The 27,039-nt window shown below is 40.0% G+C and overlaps 1 protein-coding gene across 2 annotated transcripts in view; it reads right to left on the reverse strand.

Annotated features, from left to right (window-relative positions):
* The window catches only part of KAT6B (lysine acetyltransferase 6B), a 93,050-nt gene extending 72,974 nt beyond the window's left edge, over nt 1-20,076 (reverse strand). For both annotated transcript variants that reach the window (XM_058810175.1, XM_058810174.1), the window contains exon 1: nt 19,212-20,076. In XM_058810175.1, coding sequence (XP_058666158.1) covers nt 19,212-19,832 — 621 coding nt within the window. In that variant the 5' untranslated portion in view covers nt 19,833-20,076. The remainder of the gene's footprint in view (nt 1-19,211) is intronic.
* Nucleotides 20,077-27,039: the final 6,963 nt, after the last annotated feature.

Genomic DNA, 27,039 nt, shown 5'->3' on the forward strand with positions numbered 1-27,039 from the left:
AGGAATAAGCTGATCTCTCTAGAGACTTTTATTTTCTCCAAGTACACACATATTCCAGATAAAATAGACTATTTTTGTGATTTCAAGAGGTGAAGAACTTTTCAAATTGAGTTTTGATCTTTCCAAGACAACACTGGGCTCTGTCCCATCCCCCTGCTTTCATCACATGTAGCTCATGCCTCCGAGTCCACTCCTTTGGAAACAGAAACAGGTACCTGTGTAATTTCAGCCTTACTATGCCATACAGTAATTTACAGGTAATTTACTATGCCATACAGTACAATACCTATGCTACAACTGACTTGTAGGTAGCAGTCACATGCTAAACTGGGTGGGACTGAAGGAGATAACCCAGCATGAAATAAGAAAAGTATTCTTAGCAATTAAAAAAAAAAAGGCACAAAACCCCCCACTCAACCTGAACCCTTATGAAAGTTTTCTCATTCTTCAAAAAAGTACCACCTTCCAAGGCTATTTAGTCACACTACTTTCTAATCAATCCCAGTTATTACTACAGTATTAGACCAAAAGAAAGAAAGGACATAAATAGTCCGCACTCCTTATAACCATTAACTTTCCATAAGACTTAGTCTGATATACTTCTGTGGTTCCAGGATCTGAACTGGGATGTAAGTACCTAGAAATCCTTCCCACCTCCAAAAACAAACATCACAGGTTTATTCAAGTGACTACCACATATTCCATAAACAAGCAGTCAACAAGCACAGTACTGCAAAGACAACTCCTTAAGCTCCTACAGTTAAAAGAAGAACCCACAATGACCAGAATGGCTCTACTACAGAGTTTCTCCCACCCCTCATATAAATTGATCATAAAATTACCTCACAGGTGAGGAACCCACTAACACTACATTTTGCTAGTGATTTCAGAAGGCATCAAACTCATCAGTAACAAAGTTCTGGCTTGCTACAATTGGACATGTTGCCACATTTGATACAGCACCCCTCATCTTCTGGCCCAAGTATCTGAAGCTGGCTGTAAGCTAGTACCAAGTTACTCAATTAACTTGACAAGTCAAAACCTCAAAGCTGCTAAGTGGCTGACAGCACCTGCAGAAAGGAAGCTGCTCTCAGTAACACACGTTACCATTACAAAGTTTACAGCAGACAGAGCATTTTCTTCTTCTGCCTTTCTTTCATTCCCTGTAGTCTTCTGGGTTTCTCTTCTATCCTCACTCAACCTTGTACCTCATTTTTTCTGTTTTTAAAATCAAAATCTTTCAGTCTTCACAACACAATGAGGTTGGTAAATCATTGTATAAAATGAGGATGACACAAATAAAATACTGTATATATACATTTGTGAATGAATATGTTTTAAAGTAGAGTACCTCAAGGCAAATAAAAATCACTTCCAAGAAGAAAATTCTCTTCCCTGAAAGTTGTTTAAAACTGTTATTTCCATCAATTCCTGAATTGCTACTGCTAAGTGGCATTAGAATATAAAATCACACTCTACAGTTTTCTCCTCTTGAGATTTACAGTTAAATGATAAAAAAAATACTTCCTGGTTAAATTGGACAGATAATGCAATACAGCTTTTATCAAACCAATAAATATGTTATAATACACAAGCCTCTGGCCCTAAGAGACTTCCTTCTTCAGGTGCTGGCAGTCTATAAATTAGCTCATTTGTAGCACAGAAAAGCTCCATAATTAGTACCTAGTTTATCATTAAAACCTTGCACTCAGTGTATGATGTCACAGACTACTGAGTCTGGCTCTCATTTACACACTCAATTATTTTCTGGCATCCCAGTACAGTTGATCCCATTACTTCCTATATAATTGACCAACTTCAACAGCTGCAATTCTTCTCTTGTAAACACAGAACATATTGTAATTGACAGGATCATAGTTATCACTCTTAAAAAAATTCCACATAACATACAGTTTAAATTTGACAAAGCTTAAGATGCTTTGCCCTGCAGCCAGCAAAAGTTTGATTTAAAAAGCACTGTACAGTAATTAAATTTAAACCACAGAATTACTTAAAGCACCATACTCATTGACTGGTAGAGCTTTTATTGCAATAGATTAGACTCATTACTTAAGAGTCTGAACAGCAGCTGAAGATCATTTACCTCTGGTACTAGAAATTAATACACTTACTTTTGATTACAGCTGTGAATGAGACATGCAGATAGCAGTTCTGCAGATCCAAGCACAGCCTGGACCAATGGAGGGCAGGAAGTGTCCTAGCTGATCCAAATCTCACCTAGTGACCAACATGCTAGATTCTCGTAAATCCTTCTGGCAGAACCTAGGATGCATGCTCTTAGAATTTCTTCGACCCAAACAGCTTGAAATGGCAACCCCCTGTAGTGCAGACATGTAAGATAATGGACAACTCAGTAAAGTACCTAATTTCACACGGTCATGAGAAACCCTGAGATGTTTTCTCCCATTTCTGCAAAATCATTATATCCAAGAACAAGAACATCTGAGAAAATACCTTCTTTAGCATAGAACTTCTCCAAATCTGAAAGCTAAGTGCTTTCTTACTGGTCAAACGTATCAAAAACGGTCTTAATGACCATTAATGAATCTAATGATTCATCAATCAAAGGAGAGCACAGAAAAGACTCAACAATCTGCAACTGTACTGTGCAGGAGTGTTTAGCCCTACACTTCAAAGGCAGAGGGAAAAAGCAAAGTTTTGGAAATCTAGCATCTTGTACTGTTGTACATACACATGGAAAACAACTTGCATGGGAAGGTGGTATTTCGCCCCTCTCACCTCTATCCTTTATTCTATATAATGAAATAAAAACCCCTCCTTTTATGGTTTTTTCCACACCTTCCTTGGAATGCAATGGACAATAACTGTTAATTGCATTATACAGCCTTCTATTGTGGATTTAGGGTTTTGTTAATACTATTTGCACATCAGGTATATTCACAGTGGCTTGGAATTTCAGATAATTTTGAGGATTTTTCTTTGCATTAACTAGGAGCAACAAAAAACCCAATCCCAAAACACAAGAAAAAGCAACAAAGCAGCTTCCTGTTAGGAGGCAAAAAATCCTGCCCTTTAGTTGTTGAACTGCTAATGCATCACTTGTAAACCCTGACAGCCAGGACAGAAAAACCCATTAGCACTCAGGCCATTTTCCTCCAGAGCCAATGTATTTTATCAAGGAGAACACAGTAGCCAAATGACTCCAGAAGCTTTCACAGGTAGATTGCCACCAGTACTGATGACATTTGGAAAGCTGTCTTGGGCATCTGCTGCTGTGGTTGCACTGTCTGAAGCATTTTTTCCAACAAATCCATATGATCCATGGGGAAAAAGAAAAGAGAGAAACAGGGAAGATTCCACCTCAAAACCTGTACACAATAAGTTTTGATTTGGCTTTCCTGTTCTACACCATTAAAGATACCTCAGGTTCAGCATACAAAAGAATGCAAATAATTTAGGTCACTAAGGATCTCACACGTGAAAATCTGTACTGACCCTATTCAGGAAAATAAAATCAAGGCAAACACCTCACTCCTTTCTACAGGATGGCTGCAAGATACAACAGCATAGCAGTTCAACAGAACTGCACAGCACATCATCTTTTCCTTCAAGCCCAACATTTTATCACTTAAACTATTTTATCATTTATCAGTGTACCAATGATGACATATTTGCATTAATCTGCTACAAATACAAAAGCAAACCTGCAGCAAAGCCTTACAGCAAAAGAATACTTTAATCACATGGAATTATAATTTCAGTATGCTCTAATGAGAAAGAAAGTGACCTTTGTGGTGGAATGTTGGGCAAAACATAGGAAGTCTGTAGTGCTCCATGAAAAATATTTGAATATTTCTGTTCAAGACAAAAATTCAAATAAACCAACCTCAAGAGAAATGTATTCCTTAGACATGGATTGGGCAGCTGGTGAGGCTATTCTTTGCAGTCCTGTAATCAGTGACCACTAAATAAATTCCAAGTTCATTCATTAGCTACGTTAAAATATTAATAAAGCTAAGGATAACAGTATGGTCCTCTGTATAGAAAGGTTACTTTTAAACTTGTTGTATCATGGAGGAGAGTCAGGATCTTCTTAAATCAGGTACATTTCAGACATTAAACAGAAGAAAATTGCAGTAATACAGAAGTGCTTCTGCAGCATAAACAAGGCTACTCAATTCCAAATAACGTGCTAATAACAAAATTCCATCGTTCTTTATTTCTTTGCAGAACAGTGCTTGCCTGTAATCTAGCTAAGAACCTTCCTATCTTCAAACAGAGCATCTGCATCATACCTCTCAAGACAGAATCTTCTCCCAAGTCAGAGTAATTAAGCATTAAATTAAGCTCTTAAAAACTGTCTTCACTGCATTCACTGGGTCTTTTGATTCTACTCTAATGGATTATCTATTTAATTTAGTCAGAATTTAATTCAGTGTTACAAGTCATGACCAAAGAAAGATTATTTTAATCCAGCTATAAAAGCTTGAGCTCTTGAGCCAACACACTAGATAGACTATTCTTGAGCTTCACCTGTGCTGCTATACTAGCACTGCAGATCCTGAAGCACAAAAACCTTGGGAAGGGATTGATGAGTCCTGACTTCAGACTTTGGAAACATAAACAGCATGTAAAGCATTTTCTACTCAATTTTACATCAGTCAAAAAATACACACACTGAGTCAGGACCTCAAACCAGCTATGTTTTTGAGCTGTGTGAACTGATAGCGGAAGGCAGGTAGGTGCATGGAAAAAGGTAGGGCCAATGAAACAGGTGAAAAAAAACCCCATTTCTTTACTCCAGCAGATGAACGGTCCAACACTTCCCATATATGTGTCTCATTTTCCCAAATTATTGTAGGCTAAATATAAAACTATTAAACTCTGGAAAAAAACCTAATAGAGATTATTGCATGACAGGAAACAGCATGAACTATACTGTGTCCTATACCACAATGGCAAACTCAAATCATAGTTGGCTTTTTCCTTCCCCTAATTATGAGCAGTCAAACCACAAAACCTATGTTAAGATCTTATCAGTTAAGGTTCCCTCATGGGAGCAGTTCAGAAACAGCTGTACACAGAATCACTGCTGAGCTTCAAGTCTTCAAAGTAGTTACAAGTTTAGAAGAAGGAAATCTGTCCATTTCGACATAACATTTGGGCTTCTTCCATCACTTGAGATATCTGTATTAGTGACTTCCTAATTAACACTCTTGAGAAGCATTCAAAGCAAAACAAAAGTAACAAACCCCGCAGTATACTGTTTTTACTGATATTGGTATCACCCAGGAAGTACAGAGTCTGAATACAAACTGGTAATTTGGGCAAACTAACCCAGAGAACGTAGCTAAATTGTATGTCATGTGAACAGGTTTTATACAGATTATACATTACTGCCTCTTACTTTCCTAACAGGACACTTGTCAGTACCCTCAATAGAAGCTACTGTTCATCCAACACAATTCACAAAAAATATATCTTCAATTTATTTCTGCCAAATTGCCAAAATATATATTTAAAAAATACTTTTTTAAAGTCAAAACAAAACCCCTCTGTGTTTTGCTGTTGTTTTCACTAAGTGGGTTATCTGTTCTAAATTATGCTACTCTTGGACAAGCCTGAAAAAGCACATCTGAGAAACAAAAAAACAAGCATAGAGCATAAATACCAAACCTCCCTTCTGTGGTACTAACCACAGCAGGAGTAAGTGCTGATGGCATAAGCTGGATCAAACAGAGCTGTGATGGAATTTAATAGACCTACTAAGAAAAAACTTTTGTAGACTAATTATTTACAGGTTTGTGAATACAAATGCATTCAAACTGCAAATAAAATATAAACATTGCTTTCTCATAGTACTACGTTAAAAACTCTTAGGACAAGTGATATTTGTACTTGTATATAAAAGTCAGCATATCAACAGAATATAGCAGAACAAATACAACTTCACAGAGCTCTTAACAAGCAAGAGCTCTGCCTTGGTTTGGAAGGCAGTTCTAAGTCATGCTTCCCCATTGCTGTTTTCTGTGAATCAAAACAGTTGTCATTCTACCTCTGCTAATATCAGCCCCAATTAAGAATTTAATTACTACCTTACTGGCTTTATAGTCTAACAGCTCATTTTCAATGAAGAGTGATATATAGCAATATGCAATATTCCCTGTGGTACCTCCTCCCAGTGAAACTCATTCCAAGAAAACAGTTTAAATTTAAAATTACAAACTCAAGGGCTTTTTCTCCAACTGTAGCATTTTGCAATATTTTACTAAAAGCTATCCAAAAGCAAACACCCTTGATTACAGGCCTTACAAAGATCAGAGGTGAAGGTGACTGCTAGATCACATAACTGAGTTCCAAGTTGTTACAAGTACACACAAAGCTTATCTGGGCCATTTTGGGCTAGACTGTAAGAGCAGCAAGGAACAGCAGAGCTGTAACCCAGGCTGTGTCAGGAGCTGCCCTTTCCAACTCTGATACTGGAAGCTGTATTTTTGAGGTCATCATGCAACCTGCCTTATAATCATCCTTATCTCCAACAAGGCCACAGTCACTCACTAGTGAAAGATACCACTGCAGGAGCTATTATATTTTGGTCTGCTTTGCCTGAAAAGAGAATTAATATCAGTTTACCTTAGTCATGCAATACATTCTAAGGAAGGTCGCTAAGAGGCTTAGTTTTCATATATCATATTATGCAATTGTTAGTTTTAACACTGAGGCAATCTTAAGAGATTCTAAGCAGACCATTCTTTAAAGCTATGACAATAGCTCAGATTTTTATAATTAATTCAAAATACAAACCAGGTGACAAAAGAAATCTGTTTGATAGGAAGCAGAGGTAGAAAGGAACTATTGGAAATGTACTGGAGTTAGAAGTCAGCATTTCAGTAAACTAAAAGGCAAAGAAAAAAAATCCATAAAAACTCCACTAGGTACAGGAGAAGAGCAATTTCTTCAGTCTGAGAAGCTATTTTGAACATTTATGATGGAATGTATTTCACTAAGTGTCTTAGCACTGTCTTCAGAAATGGAAACCAATTTGCTTATTAGGGCAAAAATATATTGGGGGTAATGAAACAAATATGAAGTTGCTTCCTTTTTTCCTAATTTCAAAGGTGCATCATTAGGCTGTGATATTTCTACAGCAGAAAAAAACCACTTCAGTTCCTGGGTTTGAGAATATCATATCCCATTGTGTTAAACCTTTATGTAACAAAATTCATTTAACATAGATTCTTTTCATTTTAATCCTAGCATTAAAACAGAATTTCTAGTTTTTGAACAATATAGTTTCTACAGAAGCAGCCCAACAACACTGCCTGAAACTGCATGGAAGATGGTCAACTGTTTATTGGTCAAAGTCCAATCTGTGTATGATGTGGGCTGAAAGGAAACCTAAGAACCCCGCAGAACATTATGTACTTGATAAAATAAATTAACCTCCAAAGCTTTCAGGAATGAAGTCAAAGTGACATCTAAACAGGGCAGGGAAGATGAGCCTAAACTGGATCTGAGAAACATTTCTCTATAACATGCCTTAACACCAACCCTCAGACGTAGGGTCTATATGAAGAAGTGTCTATTACACCCTTCTATTTAGCAAGGTACATAAGCACACTCCTTTATGTATAGCTAACAGAATAATACCTTATTTGATTTATATTTTACCCACTGAATTTATGAAGCAATTGAAATATTCTGAGAATAACTCACTTTCTGATCCTTACAAAACAATTTTCTTGGACAAAGCTTTACTGATCTGAAGACCTTGACTGTTTTATGAAAAAGTGTGTAGACACTAACAATCCAGAAATGTTTTCTGCAATCCAAGTACTTTAAGCTTGGTCTGGGGAATGCTACAATTCCTTCCCCAATCCCTTTCCAAAATCATTCTAGAAATTAAATACTCCAAATCCTGAAAACAGTCCTTAATAAAATTCTGTGTACTAATTTGTTTTCTAAAGGATGGGGAAAACAAGTCTACATGGAAGCTTTAACATGACAGTGAACTATGACCTTTAAATATACTCCCATAGATTAAGTGTACACTCATAAATGTAATCCAAAGTAAATATATTTATGAACTTGACAATCATCAGATTGCTTAAACTATATTTTAGGGAAGTCTAATCAGACAGAAAACAAGAGCTTGTCCCCTTGGCAGCACTTGAAGAAATGCAGAGCTTTCAAAGTTTGAAAATATCAATAAGCATGTGGTGACAACAAAGTTGAAAAACTCAGTTTAGTTAACATGTTGAACACACTAACCAATCCAGTAAAAACCAACACTTAAAAGGTAGTATGAAATAAGAAATTCTTACAGTACCTAGAACAGGACTAAACACCTTTTATCATAATCTTTGTATTCACTAAATCCAGAATGTAACAGCAGAGCAGCTGCTCAGTGCCTGCTCTGCAGAATTCAATGAACAACAAAAGGTTACCTTAATTCAATGAGATAATCAGCACACATTTATCCTCTACCAAGAGCTTTCCAACCATCTGCAAGGCGGCAGAGCTGACTGCCTATAAAACAACTGGTAGCATGCTGACATGTCCTCACATCACTCATGTCAATGAAAATTTATCTCTTAGCAACAGCTAAAAGAAGCTGAACTTCCAGAAATATTTTAGATGCATCACGAGCCAACAATTTCTTCACAAGTGATTTTGATTGCTGCTGATCTCCAAACAGATGTCTACTCTAATTGGTAAAATTTATTAAATACATATCTTAAATAAGAAAAAGTCAAGTTGTCATGCCCTAAGAAAGCAATAACAATGGAAATCATTCTAGCTGTGCACATAAAAGACAAAAGCTAACCTTATTTGAAGCTGCTGGTCTCACAGTATCAGTAACAGTGAAGGAAACATGCATGTGTTGTGGGGAAAGGAAGGAATTTGCTATTAAGGTTGCTGTCAGAAACTGAAAGCTAAGACAGAAGTCCACTAAAACAAAGATAAATATTTTTGACAGGAAAGCAAAATAAGAGATTAGATGCTAATACCACTTAGTTACTAAAACTATTTTATGATTCCCTTCCCTGCTACATGAGAGCGAATACAAAATTTTAAAGTATTAATCTTTATAAGTAAATTCCATACAAAACCTCTGACAAAATTAGAAATACACTTGTTTTAGCAAAACTCATTTGCATTAGCAAAACATCAAGCAAATTAGAATTTTAGCACCAGACGGATATCAGGAAATGGAAAAGAGCTTGTTCTCAGCTATATTACAAGCTCTTCTCTAGAAAACAAGTCATGCAGAGGCCTCTTCAAAACACATCCAAAGACAATATTGAGAAAGAAACATAAATCATTCAGATTCTGGTTCATGTTAGCAGATAATGAGTAGTTTTGCTTTCTTCCATCACTAGTATTTTCCAGAAGACATAAAACAAAATCTGTCAATCCTAGGCTGAATAAAGCCACATTTATTTACTTGAATTCACAGTCAGAATTGAGCTATCATCCTGAATTCACAGCAGAAGAGGAAGTTGGGAACACAGAGGAAAGATTCCTGCGGTGGGCTATTAATCCAAACAAAAGACTCCTACCACCCATCTCATGTTCAGATCAGAAAAGATTCCTGCAACTCTCCACTGACAGACTAAAAACATGCCTGCAAGAAGAGCAGCTAGTCACTGGTTTTTAAACACAGTGCACAAATTCATAAAGCAAAAACAACTGCCCATTGTCACAAAAACTCCCAATGGCAAAGCACAGAACTTACTGAACACAAGTACCAGGAATTCCTTCCTTAAGTGCATGGCAGACAAGCCAGTCAAGTGAGCCAACAGGAGCATTCTTTGACTGAGCCACAGTCACTGGCTTCCAGGAGAGCATGAGCCCCAGTTTGCATGGAGCTAAAACATCCATGTACAGGCACAGTAACAGAGCATCTTACAGGGACTCAGCACCTGCTGCTGCCTTGAGAACCCATCCTGCCTGTGGCTCGAGGCATTTCTATATTCACTGATTTATCTATAAATTTCAGACCTTCAGAAAACATCTGTAACATCCAAAAGCCTCCTTTGCTAGATCAGCAGAATGCATGCCAAACATATAAAAATAAATACATTTTGTTTACTATACAATTTTTCAATATTAAAGGAGATTATTATTTGCAAAACAGCATTAGTAAGTTTTTTGTGACATTCAGCCTTTACAACTGGATAAAGAGGAAAGGGAAGAGAGCTAGACAGTTCAAGGCAGAGCAAAAACATTCAGATTGGAAAATACCATGTTTATGTATAACCCCATTGTTTATTACATTAACCTCTGTGTTTATCTTTATAAACTGACTGATAACCAAATACTTACTTGCAGGAGTCAATGCACTGTCTTCTTCCTCTACCATGAACAGATTTTTGTTAAACCAACTCCTACAGCAGGCATACTAGCATTCAGAGGTCAAGAGAGAAAAATCAAAGTAGGACATGAAAGCTGAGTATCTTTAAATTTGGAATAGAAGGGAGTGATACAGAAGCCTTCATAAGCATAGAACTTGTTAACTAGCTACTATTAAGTTCAATGATCATAACAGAGCTTACTTTGGTCCTAATCTTTGCAGACTCAAACACTGACTTTTTCATCACCCTTAACTGTATTTTTCTATAAAGTCTTTTCTAACTACTGCTCATTATCCACTAATGCTAAACATTTTAAAGAATTTCACACTACTTGCAAGTAAGTGTTATCACATTTTTACCAATCAGGTTGCCCAGGACATTGCCTATCCAGCTCTGGTCGCCTCTGAGGATGGAGATTCTGTACCTACTCTGAGTCCCTGTTCCATGTCTCTCCATCCTCATTTTAGAAGATTTTCTCCTTCATCTATCTTCAGTTTCCCTTGATGCAACTTACAACAGTTACCTCTTATTATTTTGCCATCTGAAAAACCGCAGTCTCCATCTTCACTATAATCATCCAACAGATAGTTCTGAAAGATGTGCTTGAACACAACAGTCCCACACATTAATGGAAATTTTATCTTGACTGTACTGCTTTCAGCTGTTACATGTAAATACTTCCTGCTGCCTCGGGAAGTGCTGGAATCACTATCCCTGGAAGCCTTCACAAAACATGCAGAAGCAGCCCTTAGGAACACAGCTGAAGGGTGAACATGGCAGTGCTAGGTTAACAGTGGGACTCACTGATCTTTGAGGTCTTTTCCACCCTAAATAATTCTATAGTTCTACTTACTCATTAGTTAAGAACTGCCTTGCCTGTACTCTATATCTGAAACACAGGTGCCGCTGACATTTGTCTTTTATTGAGCCAAATGCAAACACTGCTGGTTAGTGTTGCCATGGATACATGGACATTACATAAAAATTAGTTCTTAAAACTACAGTCACTCATCAGCACCATTTTGGAAAAAACAGATGTGAAATTGAAGCCAACTTCAAAATACCACCAGTGATGAAATTAACTCCTGGAGAGCATGTGGAAAACGTGTGGCAAATTTACAACAGCTTAAGCTAGCTCTGCTCCTATTCTGAGATGAGGAGACATCAGCCATGCCTACCAGACACCTCTGAAAAAAGCTGAGATCATACACAGCTTTTTTCCTGTGCCAGAGTCCTGCTTGTAATTAAAACCAGAAGACTCAAGCCTATGCCACCTAGAACTGCTTTAATTGGTAACTGCTGGACTGTACCACCACAACCACGAGGGTAGAAAAATGGGACTGTGCCCCTTTAGACACAAAAAACTTGACAAAGCAGAAATTCATGCATATTTGCAGCTAGTACTGCAGTGACAAGGCATAAGAGTAGACAGTTTACAAGCCTGCAGTTTCCCTCACCACATGGGATTTTTCCTTATGTAACATCTTATCTACAGCACAACCTGAAGTCCAAATAATCCACGCAGACCTGGAACTAAGCCCAGCAGCCCTGGAGTTGCCTGCACAGGCATTCCTGTAACAGGTCACACCCTTTCATTTCAAGAAGGCTGGCTGTGCCTGCAAATTCAAAACTTGGAGCTCTTCACAAAGAACCTGGAGAGGGAAAAAAACCCATAAAAAGATCCATGAGACACCAGTAATAATATTCCTCAATGCGGGATACAAGCAGATTGGGAAAAACAACAATAAATACAAGTAATTTTGCAACTGAAGGAAAACACACTAGTTTAAAGGCTGATTTGACCCTTACCAGGTAACCACAAAGGACAGCAGTGGATCTGCTAGCTAAGAGATGCCTGATCTGATATGCCATTATATTCAAAATTCTACAGTCACCATCTGAGCCCTAATACTGTTGCTCCAGTACACAGCAGCACTCCATCCACCTGGTTCCATACAGTACTAGTGTCCTGGCTTGAAACAGGCCCTTAAATCATGGTTCTGTCCTTACACCCAGGCAAATATAGTCCTGAACACAGAGAACCAAGCTGCTAACAGGACCATAAATGGATTTAAAGTTGTAAAGAAAACTTTGGAGTTTTTACCAGTCTTTTCTAAATGCTAGCTTGAAATTCTTTCAAAAGTGAGAGTCTTATGCCATTTACAACTACCAAACTGGAAAACTGCAGTTTGACGAAAAATATGTCAAAAATAGCAGACAACTTCAACTGCAAGTTATCAAGATTTTTCATCGCATTTTACAATAAAGTTCCTGCAGCAATAAGAAACAACATGGAATTGCTGTCACATTTCAACTGACACAGAAAAAATACCCAAGAGTCCAGACCACCACTACTATTGAATACTGAAGAGCAAAGACACTTTGAACAGATAAGAAAACAGCACTGAGAAATTATGCTATGTAGCTCTCCTTATTTCTAAAGCAGCCTACTGGTATTGTTTTAGAAGGAATTTTGATTTTGACCTGTGCATTAACTAGTTGAAGAAAACTTAGTCTGGGAGGAAAAATGCAAAGAGTAAAACCACTAACCATAGTTTAGGAATTCAATGTCACTCCCAGTTAAGAGAGAGGAGTTCACAGAAAATAGCATAGATGAATGAACACCAATAGAACTGCTGGAATTACACAGGATTTCTTTAACTCACTGCTGTCAGTTTCAATACAGGACTCATTGCAGAACCCCACACCAATTAATTTCAAAGGGAAACAACAAAAATAATCACATTTTAGCATGCAGTATAAGGTTTGGAATCACTCCTTGCAATAAACAAGAACCACGTGCCCATCATGCAGAACTATGCTCAGAATATCTTGCTTAGGGGAGAACAAAAACAATGAGTAGGGTCTTCCCTCAGATCTTTAGGCTACTGCAAATATCACCCTATTTGCAGAAAATAAGTCACATCAGAAATTGCAAACTAACCTCTACCCTGCCTTACAAAGGAACAGACCAATCTAACTCAGGAAATAGCAGTATTTAACTTACCACTGTACAATTCAAGACAACTTTTACAAATATGCTTCTTGGGTTGGTCCAAACACGCTGAATTGTAAAACACAAAAATAAGCCCCCAAAGCCATATATATCCATCTGTACAGTGGTATGAGTTTCTTCTCCACAATATGGGATGATGAGAATTTTCCACTTCAATTTCTGGTAAGCTCAGGTATCTCAGGTGTTAAAAGGACCTAACTGTTCTCTTGGCTTATGCACAGAGTTGGCACTTGTAGCATTTCAGAAGCTACAGGTTTGGAAAAAAAACAAAACAAAAATATAAACCACTACACACACAAGACAAAACCCCCCAAAATAAAACAAACATCAACAACAAAACCCACCAAAACATCATTCCAAATCCAAAACTTAACCCAAAATGCAAGAGCAGCAGAATCTAGCAATCATCTCAGGATTTCCAGGACCAGATCTACACACAGTTAAGGTGTAGGCCACCCTTCCAAGAAATAAAGGTAACTTGTGAATTGAAATAATGAGAAACACAAACATGAGACTTTGTGTTTGCCAGGTAATTCCAACACTCCTCAGTACTTTGTCACCATGAAGATGTTGAGAGGAAAGAAACAAAGGCTGCATCCTAAGACAACAGTATTTTATGGACTGACAACTTTGCCATCACTGTATTTTGGTGCTCAGACTCACCCTCAGAAGCCCAGATGCCACATAAAGGCATCTCTCAAAGTTCAGCATTACGAATATCCCCTTATGTGTACATCTGAAAGACACATTGTGCATTCATTTCTGCCTCCCTTTTCTGTTTCTGCACAGTGGAAATCTAGAGGACAGAAGCAACAAGAAATCTCAACCAACACTCTCTTGCTGCCTACCCACAGGAAGGCAGGAAGCTGAAAAATTGAGCAAGGAGGAGCCTGAATGCCAAAAACGCAATTCGCTATAGATTGGCCCTTTGCCTGAAAGACAGAAGGAGGAACACCCAGTGTCTGCACTGGCACAAGACACATACCAGAAAACTGAAATTCAACCCATGCCAAGTTACATTTGAAAAGCTAAATGTACATAGGCCAGTGAAAACAAAATTAGATAGGAGTTCAGGGTAAGAAAAATTAATAAAACAAGTTCAGTTTTGCATGAAAGTCAGCTTAGAAAGACAAACTGAAAGTGAAAGAGATTAGTAAATTTTTTCATGCCAAGAATCAGATGAAAATCACAGCTGAGCTGTGCAAGAGAGCATTGAGGAGAACCAACATCAAGCCATCTTCGTTTGAACAATATCTTTGAAGTTTAAGTACTAATTATTCTGAACATGGCAAAGATTAAACTGCTGAGATACACTATGCATTCCCACAGCCCTCTGATAGTGTTACAATGGCCACTCCCTCTTCATCTTTAAAAGCTCAATTTATCTTTTAAAATTATGTCTAAAAATAAGCAAATAAAGAGCTGCCTACACAGCCTACAAATATTTTTCTTTGCGTTTATAGTCACACAGCACTTGTGCTCAGCAGATGGCTAACTCCCAAGACTTACTAGGTTTCATGCAACTCCCAAACTGCAGAACCTTCCTAGTGCTTGTCCAAGTGACAAAGAAAACAGAGAAAACATCAGCAAAATTGCCATTCTACAATTGACACCATTCAAGTTCTTAGAACTGTAAGTTTTAAATGCCACTTTGCTGCATTTACAGAAGTGCATTTTAATGCTTCAAAGGCTTACTGAAAAGCTAAGTATCACTCAATTTTCTTCTCTCTTCACACCCTTCCCTACTATGTAACCAGTTTTTACACTGCATTTTCTGGTTAACATATTCATACAGCCCTTTTCGGGAAATGCTTGGTGAGAAAAGGTGTGAAGCAAAAGGGAGCATAAGGAAGAGCACATAAGAGCAGTTAAATTGTTTAAATATGCACTACAACACAGTGAAGTGCACGAGATCAAATGGCTGCACAACAGAATGAATGCTTTTTCTGCTTTCTTGTGCATGTAGTTTTTTTGGCTTTTTTGTTTCTTTATTTGAGGAGGATTTTTTTCCGTTTTTTTTTTTTTTTTTTTTTTTAAAGACACTGCAAGTCTTCATCCTGAAGGATAACACTGTTCTTAGTCTTCCTTCACTTTTAAGGCAGCTCCATCTCTGGCTGGATGCTGTCCTTCACACACCCAGTTAACACTAAATCTGGCACCTTTTGATTGCATTGATTCAAGTCACCTGTCCAGACACCAAGTGAGCATTTACCTCAATGCCACCAGAATCCTTCAGATAACTGAAAAGTCCTTTATATAAGATATACTACTCATGACACTTAAAATATACCACCTAGACACTATATAGCTGCCAAAAGCTCCTGACCTTCCAACAAGATCTTATCTTTCATACACCTTGTACTTGTATCTCTTCATTTAGAGATGGAAAAGCAACCCTCCACACACAGGGGAATGGAAAGGGATTGAGAAGGGGAAAATTTAAACAGCTGCACTGCATCCTTTCTCTTGCTGTAACTGAAGAGTTGATACAACTTTGGCCAAACCCAGAAAAGCCAGGATAACACTTGAAACACCATTTTTATCCAAATACTTTCTTCCAGGCCTATGGATAACAGGAGGAAACATGGCTGCTGTATTTCTGTAACTAACTGCAGCTATTTCTGAATCTAATGAAACAAGAGAACTATATCTAGTTGAACTGGATCACTCAGTTAATAGGGATGAGAAAAGCAGCTCCACAGCATCACCACTAAGACAAATGTTTGGCACTTCTAGCTCCATGTTCCAAGTATTCATAGAATGCAAATCACTCAACACTCCTGTCACACAGTCAACGCTCCAGGTCTGCAAAACTGAATTCACTGACACTGAATTTCAACAGTATTTATCTTCTCAGTGCACTACATACTCAGATGCTTTGGGTGGGTGATTGAAGCAAGCAAACAAAACCAGAAATCCCAAACCCAAACAACCAAAAAAACTCCAAACAAGCCAACAACAACCCCAACACAACACAACCACAATACCCCACACAGGCCATACTGCATCTCTTCTGATCACCTTTACTCAGGAAGAAAGGTTCAGAGTCTGCATTTGGTACTCTGAGTGTGAATGTTCAGACTGACAAAGGGAGAGCTCCAATGCACTTCTAATGGACCAAGTCTTCTGCCTCATCCTGATGAGCTGCTAAAAATTATGCATTAAAGAAAGATAATCAAAATTATTCAAATTTGCACCATCATCAAAACATATTTCTGTGCACCCTTACATTTGTTCTTTTCCTCCAGGAAAGTCAACAAAAAACATACTAGAACATCACCTCTAGTATGTGAAAATAAAAAAGCCAAAACAAACATACAAAAATAGCCACCCCAACAGAAATAATCTCTTACTTGTGCTAGCTATAGAAAGTGCCAAACAAACTTTAATATATGCCAATCTTGTCAAACAAGACAACTACTACAACTTCCTGAAGGGTGGCTGTAGTGAGCTGGGGGTCGGCCTCTTTCTCCGGGCGACAACGGATAGAACAAGAGGACACAGTCTCAAGTTGCGTCAAGCTAGATGTAAGTTAGAAGTAAGAAGGAAATACTTCACAGAAAGAGTGGTCAGAAACTGGAATCATTTACCCAGTGAGGTGGTAGAGGCATCATCCCTTGAGGAATTTAAAAAAAGACTGGATGTGGCACTTGCTGCCATGATCTAGCTGAACAGTTAGAACATCGGCTGGACTAGATGATCTTATAGGTCTCTTCCAGTCTTGAAAATTCTGTGATTCTGTGATTCTGTGAAATGTTAGCCATTCCCAAGAGATGCCAGTTGGATACATTCATTGTATTAATTTCAATAAATAATCTTGACATGCCCCATACAGTCTCTTAAATGCTTCCAATAATAATAGCCTAACAGTTTTCTTGCAATGTCACCCTGCTTATGTACAAATTAACATCAATTTCAAATGAAGATGCAGTCACATCCCAGTGACAGGGACAACCTATGTACACTTACTTTCAGAACTGTCCCTGAAGTATTTAAAGCCATACATAGTGAAGAACAGTAAAAATCCCATATTTAAAACAAGTCTCTATATATTTGCTCAGTAACCTCAGTAACTTAGCACAACTAAGTGGTAAACTACAGTAACATGGAACTACTGATTCACCAACCTCACATCAAAACTATTTTTGTCAGGAAAAGCCGTATGCCAGTTTTTAAACACGCAAGTCACACTGCTAATTTTGAGGCACCCAAATGAAAGCTCATTTCTTGCCAAAGCACTTGCTAGAGAACAGATTTGTTTGGCTAACTTCTAGAAGACAGACTTATCCTTATACCAGTATTTTAGTATGGCAGTAATGGCTTTTTCAGCACCATGACCCAACTAACATTCCTTGCAAAGGCTGCCAGTCTCAGTAGGTAGCCCAACATGGGAGAATTTTGTTTCTACAAAATTCAAGATACTTGGGCTGCTCAGTACTCCAGCCCTCAAATTTTAAATGTCATTACAGTATCAGAATTACAGTAGAAACCCAAAGTACTTAAACAGACAGCTTTACCACTACAAGTAATTAAATGTTTATAGTGTACAGCTACAGCAGTAATTGCACAGTGTGCAGCACTTCTGAATTTCCATTCTGATTATAGAGCGTGAAGCTCCATGCATCCCTCAAACACCCAAGAAGTCCAATTTGACAGAAATAGATATCCTTACACAAATGCAATCATATTTAACATACATTTAGAGAAGCTCACAAAAATAAAGCTACAACTACTCACTTTGGACGGTTCCCCAAACAACTGTTCCTGAAGACCTCACTAAATCATTCCAACACAAGCATTTTCTACTCTGCACCCCCCAGCATCTCGCCATCAAAGGAAAAAGACCACTGAAAACCATCATGCTGCCTCCAGGAGACACTGGTGGCACCTTTTGAATAGCAAAGCTGTCTGGACTCCTCCATGTCCAAAACAACTGCCATGAAACTTGACCAGTCAGAAGAGGAAAACAAAAAAAGGAAACAAAGAACCCCAAACCACCAACTTAGAAATATTTTAACTAAGTCACTTCAACTACAACAGGTAACTTTCCTTCTTCCAAAGAAAACTGAACATTCCAAACACACTTCACCATACTAAATGGGAAATGATCAAACAATGCCTGCAGACATCTTTGACACTATCCTTTCATAAACAAAAAAAATAATTGATAGCCCTTTCTCCCCCAAGGCTGAAACTCTGAACAATTAACTTCAAAACAAGACTCAAGTAATAGCAAAAATAAATCCAAGTAGGGAGTGCAACAAAAGTAAAACAGAAGGAGGATACTGCAGTTCAGCTCAAATTGTCACTCTGACACCTCCACTTCTGTTCCTAGAATATTAACATTAATTCCAGTTTCTATTCACTGACATTTTAAAGCTCACTATTTATATACAAATATAATTTAAAAAATAATAATTCTGTCTTAAACATCCTGAGTCCTATCAGTGGCATCTCAGGCCATCAAACCACAACAAAATCTGTATATGCCAGCAGAAAATGAAGGTAAAAGGCCACAATCAAATCACACTGCAGATTTTAGCTACGCCAGTCTGTCAGGCAAGACAGAACAATCTCACACCTACAACAGAGCATACAGCTGTACTCTTCCCTGCTGCTCTGCTCATCTACTGCAAATTCACAAAGCAAACTATCCAATGCAGAATGGCAGGACATAGGGAGGCAAGTAAAATTTGTTTACCAGAACTGATTCTGCATAAATCTTGGACATGTATACCCATTCATACACAATTAAATGAGTAAATAAAGCACAAGAAGAACCATTCCTTTTCTATTAGGTAAATAAACAAAGGATAACAAGAATAGTTTTTCATTATTACATTTTTCAGACTTACCTGGTCTTTTTCATGGGGTAACAGGCTGACAGGTGGAAGGGAAGCTGGGAAGGTGCTGGAGTATTTTGGAGCTCCTTTGCTTTCCAAACTGCCATAATTCACTCTATACTGGGGACCATCCTTCAGTAACCTCCCATTGTTCACAGCACGTTTGGCCCCCAGCCGCAACCTCTGCTGAAAGGCAGGATTGTTGAAAATACTTGCTAGGTCATTTTGACTTCTCAAATACTTTTCTATGTTTTTCAGGGAGGAGCCATTAGGTTCTTGAAGCCCTTCAATTGCTCTTCTCAAGAGTTTATTCCAATCCACATTACGAAGCTCATTACAGGCTCCTCTCGATCCCTTAACAGATTTAGGAATAGTGCCAGGTTTAACACATGAAAACCGTCCAGGATTATCTGGGTCCTTGTAGGATGCAAGACCTTTGTTAGTGACTTTAAGAATAGAACCATCTTGAACACTAAGTTCCAACTGTTCTGAAACAGTCTTCTTATCTAATCCATGGGAAGCACAAACAGCATGACATATTCTCTCTTCAGAAGGCCTTTGCTTTTGCTTTTTAACTTTTTGTATAGCTTCCAGAATCCACTCCGTATAAAGAGGGTTGGCAAGTTTTACCATGGTTGACCAGTAATTGTTTCCAGCCAAGAGTTACCCATAGAGGTTCCTCCTTATCCTTTTAGCAGATCTTTCAGATGCTGTTCACACCTCAAACACAAATGAAAGGATTCCACACGCTGCTTGGACACATGGCAAAAATATCCACCCTGAGGAGTCGGAAAAAGCAGGGAAATACCTCCCCACTGAAACTTTCCAATTATGTTACTGTTACTGAAACGTAGAAGAGGTTCATCTGTGATGACACTGGTACCTCCTTAAAAGAAAGTTTGTTGCAACCTTTAAAAAGAAAAAAAAACAAGAGGCAGGGAGAGAATACAGTTAATACTGAAGTATTAAAAACTAAAAACGCATTCAGACATGCATTCATACTATAGATGCTGCAGTACAGAAAAATCTTTGTAATTTTATATGAAACATTTGTCAGTTCCCACCCCACACCAAACAAGTCACCATAAAATCCTTCTGCTTCTCATAACAGTCAGTGGATTTAGCTTTCCTAAATTCCATTACCCCAACACTTAACCTACTACTGACCTGTTGGACAATTTCCATTCAGTCAGGGATCTGAAAACACTCTCTAAAACAAACTGCCTCCAGATCATTTCTACACGGATTACACATGCACTAGAAAACCCAAACGAACAGAAAACCAAACCCCAAGCAATAAAAGATAAAATACTGACAAATCCCAATTCCTACAGTATCCCGTCTCTAAGTGTCCTGCCATGTTGATTACACAACTTAAAAATCAAAACCAAAGATATCAGAACCAAGTTACAAGTATTACATCCTTCATCAATATTTAGGTACCCTACAAAACCAAAAGGCATCACAAAAGCACCTCTCATTTTCAGGCCTGCAACACAGAGGCATTTTTGATACAAACCCTTAGGAACAGAAATGAAAACAAACTAACAGGAGGCATCTTCACATAAACAGGTTGTCAGCACAAAGATGCGTAAAGAAATTACATTGAAAAACATTTCATTGACTCACAGTTTTCTTACTTTTTATTTTTTTACTTATTATGGAATACCACTCCAATAGAAAATTCAGTGGCTACAAAAACTCATTAAAGAAACCAGAAAGAACATCTTGATGAGGAGTTTATTCATTCTGGGAACACATGAAAAAAATAAAACCATTTTAAAGTCTCACAAATTAAACTTAGACAGGAGTTGCATAATGAATAAACAAATATATTTGAAGCATTAGTTTTTTCTGCCATGAAGTATGAGAACTTTTGAAGGCATTGACAGAATTGCATAATTACTTCAAATCAAAGGAAAACAAAAAACAGAAGAGAAAAAAAATCATTCTCAATGCATGGGTTATCTTGTCAAGTAGAAGATTCACCAGTTTCATGGCAAAGATTTGAAACTAGTTAATATGCAAGTATATTTATAAAGCTATGGCAAGCATCCTACAAATAACAAAATCATCTACGATTACACAAGTCCTGGACCCCATTTTTTAATATGTTTATTCTAGCCATCCTGCATTTAAATCATGTTCAAAAACTTGAGTAAATTATAACTAGGAAAAAATATTTGTGTAGTCTATCCTGAACTGATACACTAATCTAAATTATTTTCAACTTCATATAAAGATTCCTCTGGAACTACGAAGATAATAGAGTACTACAATACATACTTTTGGCCCTAAACATCTTTCTTCTTCTACCCCTTGAAAATGTCTTTAAATATAAATTCCAACTCATGTTTCACACATTATTATACCTATACAACAGAATTACTACCAAAAGTGCAGCTGGTTACTGATGAGTATAAAATTTTTCTATACCCAAACAGTCAATATTAATCAATTCATTTTATTAATCTGTCTTCCTCAAACCTGATCAAAGCTAAAACAACTTCAGATTTATAAATATGAAACTTCAAGTGACTGCCAGACTGAAACAGACACATTCCTGATGCAAATGCAGGCCCTAAATGCTTAACTGTCTCACATACTGAACCCTATTGATCTACATGGATTGGATCCTGTTTCTTGCTTCCAGACCGTACTCATGGAAGCTGAATTTGACAACAGTTTTGTGCATTTCAAGTATCTGTAAGCAAACAATAACTTGTTCTGTAAACAGACCTTTTTTATTTACTCCAGCTAGCAAAACCCATTCTTTCCCTAACAGAATTGTTTATATTCACTGTTTTCAGATAATTCCAAAATAACACCATAGCTACAAAATGCACACAAATATAGGGAAGGAAAGAGTTTCCATGGTATTATAAACCCTACAAATTCTCTCACAAATCTGACACTGAAAATTCAATAACACAGCAAAGCAGAACCCTATATATAGTGGAGGCTCACTCACATTTAGGCTATTTTATACACTCTTCCTAGATTTCAAAGTTCTCTGTAGTTACGTATAAAGCCCCAGATTCCTAGAAAGCTACTTTTAAAGTTATTTAGTTAGTCTGTTCCACTCTAAGTCTTCATTAAGACAGTCACAACTTAATTAAATGCTGAACACTGCATTTGCTGAGTCAGACATACTTGTCTCAGTTTTACATCTTCTGCAGTACTGTTGTATTAAATTTCATACAAGCGACCACATCACTTCCATTAAATTCCAGAACACACAGTACAGGGTCTGTTCCAAGCTCCTGGACACTGATGAACATTTCAGTATAAATGCTATAACATGTGGGTTACAGGAATTTTTATTGGCCAATGACTGTGGCAAAAGGTTAGCATAAACCTGTATCTTCATATAAAGCCTACTGCTTGGTACAAAATTTCACAGCCATATACATTCAGAACTACATTTTCACTTATTTACTTAAAACTCCTTACGAGTAATACAACCTCCTGCATGCTAGCACCTACTAAATCAACTCCAGTGGAGTGGATCAGCAGGAACAGAGTTCCCAATGCACTGGACAGGATATTTCAGGAGCAAAAATCAAGACATCTTAAATAGACACCTTCCAACAGTATCCAAGTTCACTCTGCCTTAAGGAACCATGCAAAGTGCATGCAAGCCAAGTTTTAAATTCTTTTGCCACAACTCAGAGCCTCTCTTACTCTGGCATTTTGGGTGCACATGAACTTGATGTGCAGCCCCCGACCTCCATGGCTGCCATGCCAAAGCCTGCCACACACTAGAGGCAGAATAACTCCTCACCAACAAACATCTTCCCCAGCAAAACAATTTATATCCTGGAGCTATAAATTAAGGAGATCTTTCAGAAATCAAGACAGACTGATCCAAGATTGGCAGTACAGAAATACACACATTTACATGCAAAGTTATTAGATAAGACAAAACAAATAGCTTTAAAAACAACCTTGCAAGATTCAACCTAAAAGGATACTCAGAAATACAAAGTTACATTCAGGTTTCTAAGTTTAGAATGCAATTCTACCAAAACTACAAAAAGGTGGCCATACATAATTTAATATAAAAAGTGTGATGATTAGCGAAACAGATTTTGAGGAAATACCATTTTAAATAAGTGATTATAAATTAGTCTATTTAGGCACTCGTGTCTGTTTATTAATCTTCCTCCCCTCGTAATTAACTAACTTTTAATCACCATCAGCAGCACTCATTCAATCACAAAATAGATTTTCCATACTCTTAAACAGGACAACTTCCAAGTTTTATGGCAACAGTCAAGAAGTTCCTTCTACATAACTTGCCATATTTCACATTCCATGCTCTCTGGTATCTTATATTGAAAATAAAAGCATTTGAGAAAGTTTGGCTGTACTATATTACTGACCAAATCTATTAACAAGTCTGCCACTGAGGAGCTAGAAAACAGAAGCATTCGAGGGTGAATGCTGTATAACCCATTAGCTGTAAACATGAAAAACCATCTCTAGTCAAGGCTTGTCCCTTTGCCTAGGTCATAAATTATCAGATAAATACAAAGAAGTTGCAAAATTTCAGCTTGGGATTTAGAATGAATGCAAATGTGCCCTTTATAATGCACACACCTATTGCACAGATGATTATAATTAAAGAAGGCAGTGACTGAACACTTCAATCTCAGGTGTCATCAGTAATCCTATAATCCTCTAATAAGGTGGTTTGCAGACTGAAGTAGTACCTGGAATTGCTTCCAGGTGATCCAGATTGTGAAAACAAGTGGTGTAGCCAAAAATCCAGGAGCAAAAAAAGGTACACTTCTCTTCACAATCAAAACCAAAAGTTACTACACAAATATCACAACATACAATCTAAAGGTTGGGGTTTTTTTAATTAATGAAAAGTCTGCTTCAGCTTTCATAAATGTAAATGCAGCTAAACTTTTACAAAGTGAGATTAACACATTTATAAAAAAAAAAAACTAAAAGAAAGAGGTGAGGAGAAGATGCAGCCGGGGGAGATGACAGCAACTTGTGCAACCCACCGGTGACCTGTGAAGCTCAATCTCACTCTGCTCCCTCCTACCTGCTCTGCACACTCTCAGGAGGAGCAGCAGCAGGCCAGCTCTCTGCTGCAGCATCAGGGTCAGGTAAGGATTGCAGCAGAGGAGGAGGAAGAAGAGAAGACTGCCATTGCATTCCATTTTTGACATTTTTCCTTGCTCCAAGCCATTACTAAGAATTCTGTAGCTAATCAACTCTGTATTCCACCCCCATCTCAATTAATGATGCAAAACAGACAACACAGTTGTTTTCCTATTGCAAAAGACATAGACCTACAAAGAGATGGGGAGAAAGCAGATCCTGGTAAGGACTCCCATCATGTATATTCCTCTTAAAATTCCTCAGGTCATGAAGCCAATTGTATTATTCTTTACACAACATACAGTTTCCAATAATAAGAAAGGGCAATGACACATCTATATGCTTTAAAAATACAGATGTGTAGACACTACAGTAACTTCAAAACTGCACCAAAGACTCGGGGGTGTGGAGAGACGAGTGGCACATGTGAAACGAACTGATGGAAGTGCTTGTGCTCTGAGATACCCCACAAGCTTCTCTGAGATCATACGCTTAAAATCATTTCACAACATGACAGCAGCAAGCGCCACCAGAGGAAACAGCATCAGCACAACATGACAGCAGCAAAATCACCCAAATTCACCTTTCCCACCTTCTACTGTGGAAGTTCTGAGCACTTTAAAATACAGTACTAAGGAACAGCAGGAAATATAGGAAGGTAATAATCACTCCCAAGAGTTCACCTGGAAAAAGGTGAGCTGAAAACATTTCTTCTTGGGAGCGTGGTTTTCAACAGCAGGGGTGGGTATCCCTCTGCCCTTGCCAGAGGGGGTTATTTTCAATACCCAGTGACAGAGTACGAGAGGTGAGGTCCGCGCAAAGAACACACAATGTGAACATCACTTCCAAAACGTGGCACTGCCAGCCTGGACTATTCCCCTCCCCAACTTACTCAAGGTTTTCGCAGTATTAGCCCAGCCACGGAGATGTGCAACGCCTAGAGCCTCGGGCCAAGGCATTGTTGCGTTCGCAGGGGCCAAGCCGGGGCTGGCTCGGCGCCCTGCCCGCCCTGCTCCGGGCTTTGCCATTGCCGAGGCGGGAGCCCCCAGCCCGCAGGCGCTGACCGGGGCACGGCGACCCGCGGCCGGGCCAGCCCGGGGCCGGGCGCGCACCCGCACCGCGGGGCACCGGGCGGGGCCGGGGGCGACGGCCGCGCGTCCCCCGCGGGAGGCAGGTGAGACCCCCCCGGTACCACTCACCTCCGCGGGGGGAGGAGCCTCCTCCGGGCGCCGCAGCGGCTCCCCCTGCTGCCGGCTCTTCCGCCGCTCCCGCCGCCGGGCCGCGCCGAGCCGCCTGCCCCGCTCCGCGCCGCCCGCGGCCGCCGCGACCGCCCCGCTGCCGCCGCGCGCGGCTCGGCGCACCTACGCCGCCATTTTGTCTCGCCCTGTTGTACTTAACGTGAATCCGACATGACACTGATTACAGCCCAATGGAGGCTCATTAAAACCTTACCTACCCCGCGCCCCGCCCACCGCCGCCCGCCATTGGCCCGCGCCGCGCACGCCGCTGCGCGCTCACGGGCCGGGGGGGGCTGTCCGTCACCCGCCCACACCGGCCCCGGCCCGCCCAGCAACCGGCCCGGCGCTCCCATTGGCGGGCGAGGCCTGTCAATCGCGCGGCGCGCCCCTTCCCTGCGCGCTCAGCACCGCCCACAGGCGGGAGGGGGCGGGGCCGGCGGCTGACACTGGCCGCCGCCGCCGCCACACACTAGCGCGCCCCGCCCACCCACCCGCCTCGCGGCTGGGCCCCGGGTGCTCGCGATTGGTCACAGGCCGTGAGCGGGGACGGGACTTCTCGCAATCCCGCCCTCCCGTTGGCTGCCGCTGCCGCCCGTCCGCCACCCCCCGGCCTCCTCACCCCCTCCCTCACCGCCGCCCCACCCGCTCGCTCCCGAAGTTTGTTCGGGAGCGCGAGCGCTGCCGAGACACCGGCGGCGGCCGCCTGAACCAGCTCGGCAGGGCGGGCGGGCGCGCCACACACACTAATGAGCCGCCTTAAATATTGAGCGTCACGCGCGTGGCTCGGAGGCTGGCTCTCGCCCGGGCGGGCGAGATGGAGCGGCGTGCTCGCAGCATTACCCTCCCAAGGTGCCTGGCACTGGCAGCCGCTTATCGCGCACACACACCCCGCACCGCCGAGGGAGGGAGGAGGGAGCGGGAACGGGGACGACGACAATGACTCCCAGCTCTGCAGCCACATGCAGCTCCCTGCAAGTTTCGCCATGCGAAGCACAGGGACTTCTCTGTCACCCCGTCTGCGAGGGAACAATTGCCGCCTCAGAAAGACAGGGTGGGAACATGCAACACAAAAACCTCAGCCATCCCCTGCTTCCCTCCGCCACTCCATTCCCACTCTCCCCACCCCATCCAGCCCAGCCATCACCCCCTGCTGCTGCTCCCCCTCCCCTGCAAAACGCAGAGCATTGCAATGCATTTACCCAGCGCAAGTGTCTGCAAACACGTGCATCAGCCTCCGATGCTAAAGGAAAAAAAGTACCCAGCCTAGTGACAAGCCCCCTGCGCTGGGAGCGGGGAGGGAAAGGGGGTTATTATGGCAAATTGCAGCCTGTCACCCAATGCAAAACAAACCCCATCGCATGCTCCCTATTATCCCCCGCATAAACTCCTGGGAATCTAACCTCCGATGCAGGTTCCCCCCTTTGCTTGCAATGACCTCCTTTCTCTGCCCGTGTGTGTTTCTGCAGCAGCGGTTCCTGCGGAAT

The sequence above is a fragment of the Ammospiza caudacuta genome, chromosome 9 (assembly GCF_027887145.1).
Source record: "Ammospiza caudacuta isolate bAmmCau1 chromosome 9, bAmmCau1.pri, whole genome shotgun sequence".
NCBI lineage: Eukaryota > Metazoa > Chordata > Aves > Passeriformes > Passerellidae > Ammospiza > Ammospiza caudacuta.